At 43.2% G+C, this 19,946-nt stretch overlaps 1 protein-coding gene across 1 annotated transcript; it reads right to left on the bottom strand.

The window, feature by feature from the left end:
* Window positions 1–1,998: 1,998 nt before the first annotated feature.
* LOC128689489 (ficolin-2-like) lies at window positions 1,999–19,597 on the bottom strand. Its single transcript, XM_070086423.1, has 8 exons — window positions 19,577–19,597; window positions 17,332–17,447; window positions 17,097–17,209; window positions 16,674–16,745; window positions 16,188–16,354; window positions 15,508–15,634; window positions 9,339–9,451; window positions 1,999–2,299 (listed from the first exon to the last, which is right to left on the bottom strand). The coding sequence occupies exons 2-8, from the start codon at window positions 17,425–17,427 to the stop codon at window positions 2,109–2,111; spliced, it is 879 nt and encodes a 292-aa protein (XP_069942524.1). The 5' UTR covers window positions 17,428–17,447; window positions 19,577–19,597; the 3' UTR covers window positions 1,999–2,108.
* Window positions 19,598–19,946: the final 349 nt, after the last annotated feature.

Below are 19,946 nucleotides of genomic sequence, written 5' to 3'. Positions count from 1 at the left end.
TTGTCATAGCGAGTTATATACATACAGTTCCGTGCACCTGTGTCATTCATATACGTTGTTTACCTCTCTTCTAAATATTATTTCTAATGCTTCATGCAAATATGCTAAGGTTATATTTAACTTTTTCCTTCAAGGTACTTGGGAATTGCGTCTGAGCTCCAATTCCCTTAATTAAACCTAAATGCCTTCTTAATCCCCCCCCCCCCGAGAAAATTTTCCTTAGTTAACATTAATAATGGTACAGCCTCCTCTATTAAGAATCTGATAAACGCTATGTTCAATATTCTTACATTAACATTATGGTTGGGGGTTGTAGCTAGAAACAGATCTTATTATTATTATTATTATTAAAGATTCACCGGTATTCTCCCGGCCCGGGCCTTTTCCAAGTGGTGGCCCAGCCTTGGCTCCCTCTTTAGGGAGTGTCTGAGACCTAAGTCTCCCATGGGAGGAGGCACAAGTACCTCCTCATCTTTGGGACCAACTGTCCCCAGGCTTAGCCACAAGCTAGGCCTCTCTGGTCTGCCATCCCCGCCCCAAGGGGCCTAATGGGAATGACAGGCTTGTGAGCTGCAAGCTCTGGCTCAGGCACCTTCACTCAGCAACAGATCTGATAGCGTTTATTCCATCTTTGTATTTCGTTAGTTGTGATATGGTAGATTTACTGAAGGATACGTAAACGCCAAGATATTTGTAAGATTTAAATTAGTTGTTGAGTTTACCTTGAAAATAAGTGGGTGGAGCATGTAGTTTGTTGATATTTTAGTGTTGGATGAAGATATGAATATTCCTAGTTGATTACATATTTTTTCTTATGCTTGAGTTAGAACTATAAACAAACACACAAAAAGCAAAGCTAAGTATAAACTTTACGTTAATACAATTTACGATTTTTTCTGATCATCTCACGTGTTCACGAGACAAATTTATCTTTCTTCCCTTTCACACTCTCAGGACAGAATGGTAGTACCAACCTGGATGAGGCTATGAAAGATAAGGTGAATCATAAATCTGATGAGGAGAAAAGGATGAGCAGTGCACTTAGGAATCTGTGGAGACAATGAACTTTGTCCTTGGAAGCAAAGAGGGGAATTTATGAGAACATAGGTTTACCAACGCTCTTATATGGGTGTGAAACATGAGTGATGAATGTTGCAGCGAGGAGAAGGCTGGAGGCAGTGGAGATGTAATGTCTGAGGGCAATATGTAATGCTAATATAATGCAGAGAATTCGTAGTTTGGAAGTTAGGAGGAGGTGCGGGATTGCCAAAACTGTTGTTCAGAGGGCTGAGGAAGGGTTGTTGAGGTGGTTCTGACATGTAGAGAGAATGAAACAAAACAGAATGACTTCGAGAGTGTATAACACTGTAGTGGAGGGAATGCGGGGTAAGGGTTGGTCTAGGAAAGGTTGGAAAGAAGGGGTAAAGAAGGTTTTGTGTGCGAGGGGCTTGGACTTCCAGCAAGCATACGTGAGCGTATTTGGTAGGAGTGAATGGAGACAAATGGTTTTAATACTTGACGTGCTGTTGGAGTGTGGGCAAAGTAACATTTCTGAAGGGATTCAGGGAAACCGGCAGACCGGACTTGAGTCCTGGAGTTGGGAAGTACAGTGTCTGCACTCTGAAGGAGGGGTGATAATGTTGCAGTTTAAAAACTGTAGCGTAAACCACCTCTTTGGCAAGACAGTGATGGAGTGAATGATAATGAAAGTTTTTCTTTTTTTGGGCCACCCTGCCTTGGTGGGAATCGGCCGATGTGTTAATAAAATAAAATAAATATATATATATATATATATATATATATATATATATATATATATATATATATATATATATATATATATATATATATATATATATATATATATTATATATATATATTATATATATATATATATATTATATATATATATATATATATATATATATATATATATATATATATATATATATATATATATATATATATATATATATATATATATATATATATATATATATATTATAATTTAAGCAGATTATTATTCATATTATATCCATTGTACATAATGCGATCCCTCATCAGGCTGAGAGGTGCCATAAGCCAGCCTAGAGTGCCACTGTCGGCCGTTACTGATAGCAGCTCCGGCAGAGGGAAGAATTAAAGGCTGTGGGTCGAATCTTGACCTGAAGTTTGGACAGTTTAATCACTCTCTTGGGATAACAGGTAAAACTTAGACCGCTGTTATAGGGCGAGGTGGGGTTGTTGTAGAGACAATTGTAGTACCACCAGCCACCACCCTTCGTCACGGCGCAGTTACCTGTGGTTACAGATCGTGAGGGAAAGAAGTTTTTAGCATAATCGATTATTCAAACTTTACTTTTCGTGTATTGCTCTTGCAGATACACTGGCATTGATAAATGTTTATAATTAGATATTATTGAACTAGGAAACTGTACACAAATAACCCGCACATAGGAGAGAGGAGCTTACGACAATGTTTCGGTCCGACTTAACTTTTTACAAAGTCACAGTATGTCACTTGGTAAATGATCTAATTCGGACCGAAACATCGTCATAACCTCCACTCTCCTATGTGAGGTTATTGTGTATCGTTCCAGCCACGGTATTGTGCCTTTTTCTTCCTTATGAAACTAAAATATCAAAATGTGGCATAATAATATATCGTTAGGTCTATAATTATCATTCATTCGCTGCCTGACTACGGTGGAGTGCGGTTGTGCCCAGCACCCCTCTGCTGTTTTTCAGGCGAGCTACCACAGTACATCAACAACCATTGAGTAGTGTGGACGTGCGCTGCTCATTTTGGGATATCAAAATGGCTGAACATACAGTACGGAGAGTAAATACTATCTGCATAGAGCTGGTTCGTGGTACGTTAAGTGGAGATACGATGAACGTACTTCTCCCTAACATCATCAGGGACACATATGGTATCCCCAACGAGGAATTATATGGAGTCGCTCTTAATGGTTTGTCAAGAATCTTCGTGAAATTTCTGAGAGCCGGCTTCTACACAAGAATTGTCGAGCAGTACCAGGAACAACGCATGAGTGTGAATTCAGCGATGGATGTTGTGTTACATGATGTTTCTAAGTACTACACATGGGTGAAGGTACGGAATGTACCCTTCGAGGCTACGGCGTATGGACTACAGGAGTTTTTTCGCAGTTATGGGACAGTGCATTCTGCAACCATGGGGGTATGGAGGGATGGTCCATATGAAGGAATGCCGGAAGGTTCTTACACCCTTAAAATGTCTTTAACAAGGCCTATACCATCCTATGTAACGATGACCGGTTGTAGAACACAGGTTTATGTGTACTATGCGGGTCAGAGAAAAACATGTCGTCTGTGCAGCTCTTATGAGCACATGGCAGCCCAGTGTCCTAGGAGGCAGGCTCCTCGAATTCTGGAAACGCCGATTGTGATTCAACAGTCGTGTGATTTGGTGCCTGGCTCTGTTGCCTCTGGAGGCCGGAGGCCTGATCTCTGGAGCAAGGAGGTCGACCGGGAGGTGGCGGAGGAGGAGACGTGTGTCACTATCCCAGGGGAGTCGGGGGAGTCGAAGGTGTTATCTGAGGAGTCTTTAGTCCAGGAAGCTTCGACTCAGGAGGGTTTACTGGCAGATGTCATCAAGGATTTTTTGGATGGGGATGAGCCCGGTGTAGAAGGTGTCCTCAGTTTATGTGAAGTTGGAGAGCTGGAGGGACAACAAATTGTGGAGAAAGACTTGAGTAAGAAAAGGCTGGAGTGTGTGGTGGCCGTGGAGGTACACCAGGAGGATTCGTCTGAGGGTGAGATGTGTGTAAGTGGAAATTCTAGAAAAAGAACTGCGGCATCAGAGATAGACGAGGTTATTACCCCGGGGCAGAGGCCGGGGAAGAAGTCATGGGCTGCGGTTGTGGAGCCGATGCCACATAGTGCTAGAGGTGCGCCTGAGTTGCACAGTGGGAGAGGGAGGGGGGAGGTGACTGCACAGGATAACTCGAGTGGTAAGGGAATACGTAATGTGAAAAGTGCAGCGAGTAAATCCCAGCGGCATAGGGGAAAGCCGCCACTTCTATAATTTTCAGAAGTGTCACGCTTAATGTCAATGGACTTAAGACTGAGGTTAAGAAAGTTTGGTTGGAGTGGTTTTTACGGCGGTTTGATGTAGATATTTGCTTTTTGCAAGAGCATAATCATAGGGCTGGTTGTGTGTTGCGGTTAAAAGGATATCGGATGTATGTTACCAGTGGTTTGCAATTGAAAGGTGGGGTAGCAGTGGCGATAAAGGAGACCAGCCCCTTGCGTGTCATCGGCTGGGAAGAGGGGGGGGGGGTGGGAGGGTCGTGAGGGTGGATGGTGTCTGGGGTGAGAGTCGAGCTAGTTTTGTAGGAGTTTACATGCCAGCAACTAGCAATACCAGGGTAAAAGTAGATTTTGTCAGAGAGGTATTGCTGTATCACTTGAGAGGTTTGCCTGCTATAACAGTAATAGGTGGTGATTGGAATTGTGTGATTAGGAGTGGTGATGTCGAACCGAGAGGGGCGGGTTGTGTGCTGAGTGTGCTGAGGGATGTATTGCGAGATATTGGGGTTGTTGATGTGGTGGGGAGGGGGGGATACCTAGTGGAGCACACGTTCGTCCGTAGGGGATATGAAGCGCGATTGGACAGAATTTATATTAAGCAGGGTATAGATGTTGTGAGGGTGCAAACCTTCGATGTGGGGTTTTCGGATCACAGAGCGGTAATAGCAGATTTGATGTGGGATGGAGTGGTGCGTATTTATTCTGGGTACTGGAAATTAAATGTAAGGCTTCTCAAGGAGGAGGAGGAGGGGCCTTTTTTCAGTGATTGGTGGTTGCCTTTTTGGGAGGCTAGGGACAGGGAGATAGATCTGTTAGATTGGTGGGAAATGCAGGCAAAACCGGGAATAGCGAATTTTTTTAAGGTTAGGGGACGGGAAGAGGCGAGGTGGCGTTTTGGGTTGCAAAATTATCTGGAGGGACAGTTGCAAGATTGTTATGTTGGGGGAGGTGGTAGGAGGGATGACATGGACAGTCTGCGGAGCAGGATCGCTGAAATACACAATGATAGGTTTGATGCAATTAGGGTTAGGGCGGGGTTAGAGGATGTATTGTGGGGTGATAAGCCGTCTGGGTTTGTTTTACGTAAATTTAGGGACCGACAGAGTGTAACCACCATTCTACAATTGGAGACAAGCCCTGGGGTGGGAGGGTATCCAGTGGGTCGAGTCCTATCCAATACTGAAAGTATGAGTCTCTATGCTGATAGTTGGTTTAGGGAGAAATGGAGTTGGAGGGAGGGGGGTTCCTGGGAGGGTATTTTTGAAGGGGGGTTCCATAGCATTTTAAGTGAGCAGGATAGAGTGGGGTTGGAGGTTGGTATAAGTGAGGTTGAGGTGGAAGAGGCAGTTTTCGGGATGAGTACCGGGAAAACACCAGGGATAGACGGTATACCAAATGATTTTTATAGAGCACATTGGGGGTGTATTAGGCAGTGCTTTGTTAGGCTATTGGATCATATGTTAACTAGTGGGAAGTTGGGCACATCGCAAAGTACGGGTGTCATAGTTTTGGTGCCAAAGAAGAGGGGGGGTAGAGAGTTGAGTGCTTACCAAGCAATATCTTTGATGTGTGCAGATTACAAGGTTTTTGCGAAAATTTTGGGTAATAGACTGAAGAAGGTCATGGGGTCGGTGATACATGGGGGACAATTTGGTATCCCGGGGAGGAGTATGCGGGTAGGTCATGGACGTATTCGGGATTTCCTTGAGGGTAGTAGTAAGGGAGGTATTCTAGGTCTGGATTGGGAGAAAGCTTATGATTATGTGGATAGGGACTTTTTGTTTGAGAGTATGGTGAGAATGGGTTTTGGAGGGAGGGTGGTTGGATGGGTGAGGACATTGTATGAGAATGCATCGATGAGAGTACAGGTAAATGGTAGGTTGGGTAGTTCAGTAAGCATGGGGAGGGGTTTAAGGCAGGGGTGTCCACTCTCCCAAATACTCTTTGCATGTATGCAGAATCCTTTCTATGTTCTGGTTGATGGTGGGATGGGAAGGATGGGGGAGAGAGGTGGATTTTGTGGGAATATTGTTGGTTATGTAGATGATACAACTGTTTTACTTAATGAGATAGAAGATTTAAGTAAAGTGGGAAGGGTAATTGAGATTTTTGGGAATGCTACTGGGATGAGAGTTAATAAGCAGAAATCACGGTTGTTGGAGGTAGGCAATTGGGTAGGAGGGACCTTGGGGGAGGAGTTTGGCTGGATAACTGTAGATAGGCTAAAGATTTGTGGGATTTTGTATTTAGCAGATGTACAGGAGAGCAGGAGGGTTAATTCAGAAATGGTAATGGACAGAGCTTTGAGTAGGCTCAGGAGTCTAAGGGCCGGGGATGTAACCTTGCATCAAAGGGTTGTGGTGGTAAATACGCTGATTTATAGTAAGGTGTGGGGAGTGGCGGAAATTTACCCCTTAAGAAGTCAGGATATTATGGAATTACAAAGAAGAGCCTTAAGGTATGTGTGGGGTTTTGGGAGGGCGTGGTTGGGTAAAGATGTGGTAATGACTGCGGTAAGACAGGGAGGATTGGGATTGATGGCATTAGGGTCTAGGGTGAAGGCGCTATATGTGAAGCAGAGGTATATTCGGGCAGCGGGGGAAAGGGGTCTTCGGGTGGGGGAGGTGATGGGGGATATCCGCAAATGGTGGGGTGGCAGGGACTTAGTGGAGTGTGAAGATATGTTGCGGTTTATGTTAAAGGTACGCAATGTTAAAAAACTCAAGGTAAAACGGTTAGTGGGTGTGGGTCGTCGTCAGGAATCAATGCAAGGGATGGCAGTGTATCCCACATATGATTGGAGAGTGATATGGGTGGAATTTAGTAAATTAAGAATACCGGCAAGAGCGAGGGAATTAGTTTATAGATTTCTTATGGGGACGTTAGCATCGAAAGAGGTGCTAAGACGAATGGGTTTTGTGAGAGAGGCATCATGCGGTTTTTGTGGGGAAGTTGAAACGGCTTTTCATGTAGTATATTTTTGTTCTGCTTTGGAGGTGGTAAGATTGTGGTTGAAGAGGGTTTTCTTTTTATTGGGGGGGGGACAGATATCAACCCTCAGGGCTTTAATGTTAGATATGGGAGGGGTACCCAAAGAGGTGGGGAGGGCTATCAGATACGTAATAGTTGATTACTTGCATGTTTCTTGGGGGATGAGGGAGGTGGAGGGAAACATTAGGATAAAAGCGTTGGCGGCGTGTTTTTATAGGACAGCATGTAGGAACAAACAATTATATGGGGGAAGGTGGGTAATTAGTTTTCCGGAGGGATATCGTGAACTTACTGTTGAACGTCTACTCCGTTTGGTGACGGGGTGAGAGGCAAGGGGTTGGTCTCTTCAGTGGTGTGTCCTCTTGGAGTGATTGGAAGCTTGATGAGGAAGGTTGATTGGTTTGCAAGGTGGTAGATGTGGGTAACGTTTTTTTTGCAGGGAGCCGTCGGGGGCTCCGGGGTATGTAGACCTTTATGAATTTTGTAAAATCACAGAGTCAAAAGTAGTATGTGATTTTCTGTTTTTTCTCTTATTGTTATAAGAACCATTTTATATAGGGGGTTTATATTTATATGTATATTGTGAGGATATGTTTTATACATTCGAATCTGATGTTAGATTTATCCTTGTCATACGTCTCTTTTTTATCGTATTGAATGGGTACAAAATGACCTATGTACGAAAATATAAAAGTATTTGATGGGGTTTATATATACCCTTCATTTGACTGGAAGGTCATATTATATATTGAGTGTTAATCAGTAACATTAATTTTGTGTGTGTGTAGGTGTGTTTGTGGGAACCAATGTCTTAGGTATAGTTCTATCATTGGATGTAATATTTTTTTAGTTTATTTGGTGAAAAGTCATTTAGAGCTTTATTTCTATGTATGATCCAGTTTGTTCTGTACGAACAAATGCACATACACGTATGTGTGTATATGCATGCGTATATGTATACATATATATATGTTTGTAGGACTCATTCCTACATGTTTTATAATGACTCCGACTGTTTGTTTGGAAGTCGGTTGGTTGGGTTATTTTAGTAGAATTTGTTATATCAATGTGTTACAATGTTTTTTGTGTGTACCTGACATTGTCTGCCACTTCTGTTTTGGATGTTATGTATTTAGTTTGTCTAGTTTTTTTTTTAGTGATGTCTTTTTTTTTGTTTGTTTGTTTGTTCTAGTATAATCCAGTCTGTGCTGTAAGAACATATGTGCACATACATGTATGTGTATATGTGCATGTGTATGTATATACATATATACATGATTATAGGACTTATTCCTACATGTTTTATGACTCCGACGTTCTATTTTGTAGTCGGTATGTTTTTTTTTTCCGTAAACGGGTTGGGTTTCTTACGGTAGAATTTCGTTATATCAATATGTTAAAATGTTTTTTTTGTTTATTGTGTGTGTACTGACATTGTCTGTCACGGTTTTGGATTTGCTAATTGTCGGCTTGTATCATGTGTATGTTGTTTTTAAATAAAATATAAAAAAAAAAGTTCCTTATAAATACACTTAAGAAAAGTTATGCAACAAATAAAGGTAATACGTCGGATATTCTTCAATACAGTCTCTGAAATGGCAACTAACAGACCTTAAAACCCTTATAGGTTATTAGACTCTCCCTATAACCTTTCCGTCTGTCCTAAAATATGTGTAGGTTTATATGATGCTTCTATGGCTGCTACAATATATGATGTGCAGTGTCATAGGTAAAGGTTATACTTGTGACACTCTCAACTTGTTTACCGTGAATATTTCATATATACAGCGTGAGAGAGCGAGAAGAGGGAGGGTGAGCATGGAGGTCAGAGGTGTTTAGCTACCAGTGTCGCTGCAAATGAATATTTTAGCCAACATTATCACTGCTAACGTGAAGTTTAGCCACCAGTACCACTGCTAACGCATAGTTTAGCCATCAGTATCACCCCTAATGAGTATTTTAGCTACCGATAATGTGTAGTTAAGCCATTAGACTAACCTCTAATGAGTACTTTAGCCGCCAGTATCACTGATAATGTATAGTGTAGCCACACCATCCGTAATGAGTATTTTAGCCATCAGTATCACTGATAATGTGTGGTTTAAGCACAAGCATCACCACTAATACATTAGCCACTAATATCAATAATAATATGTAGTTTCCCGACCAGCATGACCACTTACATGTACTTTTGTTAGTGGTTTTGCGCCTAGAGAAAAGAAATTGTAATGAGATGCAGTATTTACACTGATCACGTACAGTACATGACGTACCAGTAGCAGAGTCGTAGTCTTGGTCCTTGGTGCTGAAGGACGGGCTGCCGGAGGTGGCGAAGCAGCCAGTTGAGGTGTTATAAGAGGCAACAGCGCCCAGAGACAACCCGTACCTGTGAGAAAAACACTTGTGATGCTATGCTCTCTACACCTGTGATGCTACGCTCTCTACACCTGTGATGCTACGCTCTCTACACCTGTGATGCTACGCTCTCTACACCTGTGATGCTACGCTCTCTACACCTGTGATGCTACGCTCTCTACACCTGTGATGCTACGCTCTCTACACCTGTGATGCTACGCTCTCTACACCTGTGATGCTACGCTCTCTACACCTGTGATGCTACGCTCTCTACACCTGTGATGCTACGCTCTCTACACCTGTGATGCTACGCTCTCTACACCTGTGATGCTACGCTCTCTATAACTGTGATGGTAAACCTCCACACCTGTAACAGTAATGTTACATTACAGTGTAATGCTACATCTACATTAATAACGTTTACCTGCCTACACGTGTAATATTAAACCGTCTACGTATGTAGACGGTTGAGTTCTTTACACCTGTAATACTACGCAATATAACTTTAAGCTCTCTAAACCTGCACTGTTAACCTCTAAAGCTGTGTTAGCAATCTCTCTACACGTGTTATTCTAAGCTCTTCAAAGCTGCCATGTTTAGTTTTCTACACTTTAAGCTCTCTATATTACTAAGCTTTGTAAAGCTGCGATATTATTAATCTTATTACGTTGTCTACACATGTAATATTGCGTTGTTTACAACTGTAATTCTACACCTGCAATTGTGCGCTTCTACACCTGCAATACTGCGTTGTCCACACCTGTAATATTGCGCTGTCTACGCCTGTAATACTATACTGTCTACACCTGTGATGTTATGCTGTCTACACCTGTAATACTACGCTGTCTGCTCCTGTAATACTGCACTGTATACACTTGTCATATTGCGTTGTCTACGTCTGTAATACTGCGCTGTATACAGTTGTAACACTGTGCTGTATACACCCGTAATACTACGCTGTCTTCACCTGTAATAGTACCGTCGGCACCTGTAAAAGAAAGAAAATACTACACACACACACACACACAGAAAGAGTGGACCTAGTATTCACCTTGAGTAGTGCAAATATTGAGGACATCACATATGAGAGATCCCTCGGGGCCAGTGAGTACGTGATTCTGAGCATCGAATACATAGTAGAGCTACAAGTGGAGAGGGAAGCAGGAAGGGCAGGACGAATGAAGCCAAACTACTCAAGAGGGGACCATACAGGCATGCAGAATTTCCTGCACGGAGTTCAGTGGGACAGAGAACTGGCAGGGAAGTTAGTAAAGGAGATGATGGAATATGTGACAACAATATGCATGGAAGCTGAGGAGAGGCTTGTACCCAAGGTTAACAGAAATAACGAGAAGGCCAGGACGAGCCCTTGGTTCACCCAAAAGTGTAGAAAGGCCAAAACCAAGTGTACTAGAAAATGGAAGAAGTATAGAAGGCAAAGGACCTAGGAGAATAAGGAGAGCAGTAGCAGAGCTAGAAATGAATATGCACAGGTAAGAAGGGAAGCCCAACGACAATACGAAAATGACATAGTAACGAAAGCCAAATCTGACCCAAGCTGTTGTACAGTCACATCAGGAGGAAAACAACAGTCAAGGACCAGGTAATCACGCTGAAGAAGGAAGGAGGAGAGATCACAAGAAATAACCGTAAAGTATGTGAGGAGCTCAACATGAGATTCAAAGAAGTGTTCACAGAAGAGACAGAAGGGACTCCAGAAAGACAGAGAGGTGGGGTACGCCATCAACTGTTGGACACAATACATGCAACCAAGGAAGAAGTGAAGAGGCTGCTAAGTGAACTAGATACCTCAAAAGCGATGGGGTCGGATAACATCTCTAAATGGGTCCTGAGAGAGGGAGCAGAGGCACTATGTGTACAACTAACATCAATCTTCAACACATTTATCGAAACAGGGCAACTACCTGAGGTACAGAAGACATCAAATGCAGTTCCAATTTTTAAAACAGGAGACAGACACGAAGCTTTAAACTACAGATCAGTGTCACTGACATATATGCAAAGTCATGGAGAAGATTATCAGGAGAAGAGTGGTGGAGCACCTAGAGAGCAATGAGCTCATCAGAAACAGCCAGCACGGTTTCAGGGACGGGAAATCCTGTGTCACAAACCTATTGGAGTTCTATAACAGGGTGACAGCAGTAAGACAAGAGAGAGGGGTGGGTAGATTGCGTTTTCTTGGATTGTGAGAAGGCTTTTGACACAGTTCCACACAAGAGTGGGCGCCTTTGATGAGCAGGGTTTCACAGGGGTCAGTCCCAGGACCGGTGCTATTTCTGGTGTATGTGAACGACATGATGGAAGGAGTCGACTCAGAAGTGTCCCTGTTTGCAGATAATGAGGAATTCAATTGGACGAGGACCAGGCGGAGCTACAAAGGGATCTGTACAGGCTACAGGTCTGGTCCGGAGACTGGCTCCTGGAGCTCAACCCCACCAAATGCAAAGTTATGAAGATTGAGGAAGGACAAAGAAGACCGTAGACAGAGTATAAACTAGGGGGCCGGAGACTACAAAAAGTACTCAAGGAAAAGGATCTTGGGGTGAGTATAACACCGGACACATCTCCTGAGGCACATATCAACCAAATAACTGCTGCAGCATATGGGTACCTAATAAACCTAAAAATAGCATTCGACATCTTGAATCGTTCAGGACTCTGTACACCTTGAATGTCTGGCTTATATGGGAGTACACAGCACCAGTTTGGAATGCATGCATGTAGGGAAATTAGAGAAAGTGCAGAGGTTTGCAGCAAGACTAGAACCGGAGCTAAGGGGCATGTCCAACGAGAATAGGTTAACGGAAATCGACCTGACGACACTGGAGGACAGGAGAGATAGGGGGGATATGATAAATGACATAAAATTCTGAGAGGAATCGACAAGGTGGACAGAGACAGGATGTTCCAGAGATGGGACACAGCAACAAGGGGTCACAGTTGGTAGCTGAAGACTCAAATGAATCACAGGGATGTTAGAAAGTATTTCTTCAGCCACAGAGTTGTCAGGAAGTGGAATAGTCTGGGAAGTGATGTAGTGGAGGCAGGATTCATACATAGCTTTAAGAAGAGGAATGATAAAGCTCATGGAGCAAGAAGAGTGACCTACTAGCGACCAGTGAAAAGGCGGGGCCAAGATCTGTGACTCGACCCCTGGAACCGCAAGTAGCTGAATACAAGTAGGTGAGTATGCACACACACACACATATACACTCACACACATGGGGGTCCCGGAATATGGAGAGCCAAGATGATGGATGCGGTACTGGCAAACCTCATGCATCATGTTAGGGACACTACCAGAGAGAGAGGGGAGGATGAACCAGCAAGACTGGATCTTGTGTTCACCCTGAGTAGCTCAGACATTGAGGACATCACATGTGAAAGGCCCCTTGGAGCTAGTGACCACGTGGTTCTGAGCTTTGAATACATCGTAGAGCTACAAGTGAACAGGATAACAGGAGTAGAAAGAGAAAAGCCAAATTATAAAGAGGGGACTACACGGGTATGAGGACCTTCCTGCAGGAGGTTCAGTGGGACCGAGAGTTGGTAGGAAAGTCAGTAAACAAAATGGACTACGTAACAACAAAATGCAAGGAGGGAAAGAAAAGGTTTGTTCCCAAGGGTAACAGAAATAATGGAAAGAACAGAACAAGCCCTTGTTTACCCGAAGGTGTAGGGAGACAAAAACTAAGTGCTCTAGAGAATGGAAAAAGTACAGAAGGCAAAGGACTCAGGAAAATAGAGAGATTAGTTGACGAGCCTGAAACGAGTATGCACAGATAAGGAGGGAGGCTCAGCGGCAGTACGAAAACAACATAGCATCGAAACTCAAGTGTGACCCGAAACTGCTTTACAGCCACATCAGGAGGAAGACAACAGTCAAGGACCAGGTAATCAGGCTGAGGAAAGGTGGGAAGCTCACAAGAAATGACCAAGAAGTATATGAGGAGCTCAACATGAGATTTCAGGAAATATTTACAGTGGACGCTGAAGGGACACTTGGAAGACAAAACAGTGGGGTACACCAACAAGGGATATACCATCAAGTGTTGGATGAAATACACACAACTGAGGAGGAGGTGAAGAAGCTCCTAAGTGACCTTGATACCTCAAAGGCGGTGGGACCTGACAGCATCTCTCCATGGGTCCTTAGAGAAGGAGCAGAGATACTGTATATGCCACTGACCAAAATCTACAACACTTCCATTAAAACTGGGCAACTACCTGAAGTATGGAAGACGGCACATGTAGTCCCCATCTTTAAGAAAGCTATAGACCACTGTCACTGACGTGTACAGTATGCAAATTCATGGAGAACATCAGGAGGAGAGTGGTGGAGCACCTGGAGCGGAGTAAGATTATAAACGACAGCCAGCACGGATTCATGGAAGGCAAATCCTGTGTCACAAACCTACTAGAGTTTTATGACAAGGTAACTGAAGTAAGAAATCAGAGGGAGGGGTGGGCTGATTGCATTTTCTTGGACTGCAAGAAGGCCTTCGACACAGTTCCTCAAAAGAGATTAGTACAGAAGCTAGAGGATCAGGCACACATATAACAGGAAGGGCACTGCAATGGATCAGAGAATGCCTAACAGGGAGGCAACAGAGGGTCATGGTCCGTGATCAAGTATCACAGTGGGCGCCTGTGGCGAGCGGGGTCCCACAGGGGTCAGTCCTGGGACCAGTGCTGTTCTTGGTATGTGTGAACGACATGATGGAAGGGATAAACTCAGAATTGTCTCTGTTCGCAGATGATGTGAAGTTAATGAGGAGAAGGCTGATACACTTACGCAACATATGGGAATCTTAATTGAAGAAACGTTTCGCCACACAGTGCCTTCATCAGTCCAATACAAAGTAGAAAGGTGTAAGGAGAGGAGGAGTTTGAGGTAATCAGTCCCTCAGCCTGGAGTCGATGTGTTCAGTCCATAAATCTTGTTGAATGTACGGCATAAGGACGTAGACGTGGCTTATATACTGTAGTCAGGTGAGGCGAAGCAGGAGGAAGCGGGGTCATAGTAGTACCATCCACTAGTCGAAGTAGGTCTTCGTCCAAAGGTTGGACTGATGAAGGCACTGTGTGGCGAAACGTTTCCTCAATAAAGATTCCCATATGTTGCATAAGTGTCTCAATCTTCAACTTGTCGGTTTTCAAAACCATTCGTCACATTAATGAGGAGAATTAAATCAGATGCGGATCAGACAGGTCTACAAAGAGACCTGGACAGGCTGGACGCGTGGTCCAGCAATTGGCTCATAGAATTTAACCCCGCCAAATGCAAAGTCATGAAGATCGGAGAAGGGCAAGGAAGACTGCAGACAGAGTATAGGCTAAGAGGCCAAAGACTGCAAACCTCACTCAAGGAGAAGGATCTAGGAGTGAGTATAATATCGAGTACGTCGCCAGAAGCACACATAAACCAGATAACTGCTGCGGCATATGGGCGCCTGGCAAACCTGAGAATAGCGTTCCGGTACCTCAGTAAGGAATCGTTCAAGACTTTATACATTGTGTACGTCAGGCCCATACTGGAGTACGCAGCACCAGTTTGCAACCCACACCTGGTCAAACACGTCAAGAAATTAGAGAAAGTGCAAAGGTTTGCAACAAGGCTAGTTCCAGAGCTAAGGGGAATCGGTCTGACGACACTGGAGGACTGGAGGGTCAGGGAAGACATGATAACGATATACAAAATACTGCGTGGAATAGAAAAAGTGGACAGAGTCAGGATGTTCCAGAGATGGGACACAGAAACAAGGGGTAACAAGTGGAAGCTGAAGACTCAGATGAGTCAAAGGGATGTTATTAAGTATATCTTCAGCCACAGAGTTGTTAGGAAGTGAAATAGTCTGGCTTGCGATGTAGTGGAGGCAGGAACCATACATAGTTTTAAGACAAGGTATGATAAAGCTCATGGACCAGGAAGAGGGAGGACCCAGTAGCGGTCAGTAAAGAGGTGGGGCCAGGAGCTGAGTCTGACCTCTGCAACCACAATTAGGCGAGTACAATTAGGTGAGTACAATTAGGTGAGTACACATACACACACACACACACACTCACCTCTCAGCCTCGCTAGCCACCTTAATGAAGGTCCTGTAGAGATAATAACTAACTCCAGCATCACTGGTAAAGTCAACTCTTACTGAGTAACTTCGTGAAGACGTCATTTGGTGAAGATGTTCGTTTCCTTCCATAAGAAAAAAGGCATTTTTTTATTTACATAGACAAAGTTGCTATGATTTAAAAAATAAAAAAAGTCAAGTGAAAACATGCATTACTCATCAACGTCTGCATTATATAATTATTTGATCACTAATAGCTGCTATTAGCGAAGACTCTAATTAGTTGTTTCGCCTTACTGGCTAGTTCGTTCACCGGCAGCTCATCCTCTGAACCGTCACAGTGAGTCTTTGTAAGGCCCCCAGTGACCATTGCTATATCACTAGACAGAAATATTACAATATTACAATTCATATTGTTGTTGTACACAGTACAGTAAGGAATGCAATCTCAAAAAATAATTATTTCTTATTGTAAATTAAAAAAATAGTCATAACTGGGTTGTAATTTCTATAAGACAGTTCGTTCATCTAGTCGACTGAAGATGTGGATACAGTCTCAAGATTTTAGATATCTTATCATTAACAACGAGGTGTTTTGCCTCTACCTTGTTAACGCTTCATGAAATACAATAAAACTGTCCTTTGCATTAAAATTGCAGAAGAAGTGTACAAACCCACCAAGCCAGTATTCTCCGTGAGGGTCGCCGAAACCGCTCTTGTATTCCTGCCACCATCGGTTGAAGTCTACTTGAGAGTCTTGTGTCTGCCGCGTCAAGAACACCGTCCACCCGCCTCCGTCAGTTTCCATGTCACACCACACCGGCACCGGCTTTCTGCAGCTACACCTATGGTGGTGACACACAGGTAACTATCATTACTACCTACTGTGCGTGTGGTTGTGAGACATAGGTACCTACCAGTACCACAACTACTTGGTGCACTTGGGGTGCTGAAAGCCACCAGTAGAAGGGTCAACAGGATTCACAAGACAAGAGTGTTAAACGGGAATTAGAGTCTAAGAAATCAGTTTTTTCACCTAAGGTACCTTAGGGTAGCCAAAAATAATAATTACTAAAGTGAAAGTATTCACCGTGGAACTGACGTAACAGGGGCTAGTCAGAGTGGTGGTACTCAGTGAGTTTCCCCTTGAGTGAAAGTACTCACGTGAAGGGGTAGATGTAATATACACCGCTGGTGATGGCCCCGCCCATCAGGTGGTCAGCACAGTCGGCCGCTCTGAAATATCCATAAACATCTTAGTGAATAGTGTCATCATATTCATGGAGGCAGATTTGGTCCGGAAAGCCTTTCAACAGCATCAAAGAACCCCTTACGAGTAAGTCTTCTTGTATAATGTGTTCGACATCAATGACCCATCTAGTACCATGCATGACCCATCTAGTACCATGCATGACCCATCTAGTACCATGCATGACCCATCTAGTATCATGCATGATGCACCTCACCATAACAAAACTGTATCTAAGCTACGTTTTAGGAAAACACGGGCATATTTGTACTTCAGTATTAATTAGCTTGAATTCCAAAATCCTTTCAAACATAATTTGAAGAGACAAAGGATCATACATTGATAGTTGTTGATCATAGAGTGAACGAGAGTGCACGAGACTAGAGTAATATTGGTTGTCCTCAGTCAGTCCATCACTCAGCTGCTGCAGGTCTTCTCTCAATCGGGAATCCTGTTGGAGCACCGATATATCCGTGAACATTTCCTGCTCATATACTAATAAATTACATATATTCAGTATCATTATTTTGTGCCAGCACATAAAGACGTATCCCTTAACTCTGGTCTACTTACTGGATATTTTATTTCTTCGAAATTCGTGGATGTGCTGGCGTGAGCGGCCATCGCTTCCATTATCAACAACCACGACACATACACCCATGCCATCATTACCACCAGATATTCGTAGCCTGAGAGATATGCAGATATTTCACTTAAAAATAAAAACCCAAAAGACTATCACTGTGAGATAAATTCCTTCTATCACATGGCCTTCTGAATTACTGTATCTATCACTTTGCTATTATAGCAACGATTTGTTTCTCGTGTGTGTTAAGTAGTTAACTATTAAGGTTTATGAGACCTCTTACGAAGTTTTCACTAAGGTAAATGGTTAACTACTTAAAAAGAAAGTCTGAAAGTCTATGATTCTTTATGAAGGTGAGTTGACATGAGACATAAAGTCACTAAACATGAGAAGTACACAGGTGCTGTAACTGTAGTGTTACACCAGTACACAGGTGCTGTAACTGTAGTGTTACAGCAGTACACAGGTGCTGTAACTGTAGTGTTACACCAGTACACAGGTGCCGTAACTGTAGTGTTACACCAGTACACAGGTGCTGTAACTGTAGTGTTACACCAGTACACAGGTGCCGTAACTGTAGTGTTACACCAGTACACAGGTGCTGTAACTGTAGTGTTACACCAGTACACAGGTGCCGTAACTAGTGTTACACCAGTACACAGGTGCTGTAACTGTAGTGTTACACCAGTACACAGGTGCTGTAACTGTAGTGTTACACCAGTACACAGGTGCTGTAACTGTAGTGTTACACCAGTACACAGGTGCCGTAACTAGTGTTACACCAGTACACAGGTGCTGTAACTGTAGTGTTACACCAGTACACAGGTGCAGCAACAGTACGCAGATTCAGCAATTGTATTGTTGCAACAGTGCACAGGGTCAGCAACTGAAATGCTGCATACACCAGTACACAGGTGAAATAAATGAAGTACTACATATGACCGTCCACAGGTACAGCAACTATAGTGTTCCATCTGTACACAAAAGTAGTGACTGTAGTGTCTCACTAGTGCATAGGCGCCACCACTGTAGTGCGTGTTTCCCACACTAGTACACAGGTTTCCACTGAAGTGGGTGTTCCTCACAACGGCTCACAACTGTACCAGATCTTCCACACACTAGCACACAGATGACACCGTTGTAAAAACCTGTGTCGATCACCGCTGGAACCTCCGCTACAGTGTGCGGTAGGAACCATTAATGTATATGTTTAGAGCAGTTTAGGTCAGTTCAGGTCAAGTCAGGATAAGTCATGTCAGGATTGTTTTGGTCAAGTTAGGTGAGGTTAGATCAGCTTGGGTTGGGATAGGTCAAGTTAAATTATGTCAGATTAGATTAGGTTAGGTTATATTAGGTTTGGCTAGGCTAGAACCGCTATTATCATTAAGGACACAGTCATCCTCGTTAGTAACCATTAATATATAATGCAAATTTGACTCTCATTGTATATTCTCACAGATATGCAAATCTCTGGGTAAATAGAGATAAACTCGAAAGAGAATATACACTGTATATATACACACTGTATATTCGATGAGTATTCACTGAGATATACAAATTTCCCTAGATTAAAATGCTATATGAATTAATTCCTTGACGAGTTGGTACTGTTTTAGCTGCAAATGGAGGACCAACTCCATATTGAAAATAAAAAATGTTTTAGAACAAGGTATTTATATTATTATGTCCAACCCGTCTATATCTATGGGTGTATACGTTGAAAGACGCACCTCTCTGTGTACACATTCAGAAACAGAGCTTTTCGAGTATATACACTGAGATATATACCTCTATGACATATACACACAGAGTTCTCCAAGTCTCTACACTGAAACAACTCGTACCTCTATGGAACTGTCATCTCAACCTAACGTTATTACATTCACGAGGAAACGCCAAACTCGTAAGGGTCACACCCCTGTCCCTAGAGAATCTAGGAGCAATCAGAGTTAAGGGAAGAGCCGCCCCAGTTCCTTGAATCAAGAGTCCTTTCCCTTAATTAAATTTCTCCGTTGTCCTGGAGTTGAATGGAGTCCCTTCAGAGAAGTTGGCTCGCGACTAGTGAAGGGTTGTAGATCCAAGGAACAGGAGCTGCAATTTCCTTCTGCAGGTTAAACTAGCGGAAGGCCTCGGTCAGATGACCAAAAGCTCCAGCTGAGGGTCATCATAAGACAAGGACCCGTGTCAGGAAGTACTCGTCCTGTTTCCTGACAAACCTTACCTAAACCTAACCTAACGCTGTGTGAGCATACGGTTTTAGTGTTTCCCGATGATGATTGATGACGATAAAAAGAGCTGAGGTAGACTTTCACACACCTCGTGCTATCACTGATCACATCTCATACTGGCAATACTGACCAGACGTTCTGGTTGTGTGTGTGTGATTGCCTTGGCGACTGTGGTGATGGAGGTGTCACAGGGTGTGGAACCCTGTTAGTGATGGCCACACTGTGGGTGTGTACATAAGCATAACCATATTATGTGTACGTAATGATGGCTTACAGTGTGTGTACATAACGAAGGGACTTCATCAGCAGACATAAGCGGGCTATCACACAAGTGTCTCCTTCACTTCTCTATTGCATAACAAATTCAATTTCCC

The sequence above is a fragment of the Cherax quadricarinatus genome, chromosome 18, assembly GCF_038502225.1.
Source record: "Cherax quadricarinatus isolate ZL_2023a chromosome 18, ASM3850222v1, whole genome shotgun sequence".
NCBI classification, from domain to species: domain Eukaryota; kingdom Metazoa; phylum Arthropoda; class Malacostraca; order Decapoda; family Parastacidae; genus Cherax; species Cherax quadricarinatus.
This window is presented reverse-complemented; position numbering and strand designations above follow the sequence as displayed.

Excerpts from the sequence above, each read along its gene's own strand:
- LOC128689489 (XM_070086423.1), bottom strand. The coding sequence starts at position 17,427 with ATGATGGCATGGGTGTATGTGTCGTGGTTGTTGATAATGGAAGCGATG. Across the intron at positions 17,210-17,331 it reads TCGAAGAAATAAAATATCCA|GATTCCCGATTGAGAGAAGA; the intron begins GTAAGTAGACCA and ends GTGCTCCAACAG. Across the intron at positions 15,635-16,187 it reads TCACGGAGAATACTGGCTTG|GAAACGAACATCTTCACCAA; the intron begins GTGGGTTTGTAC and ends TTCTTATGGAAG.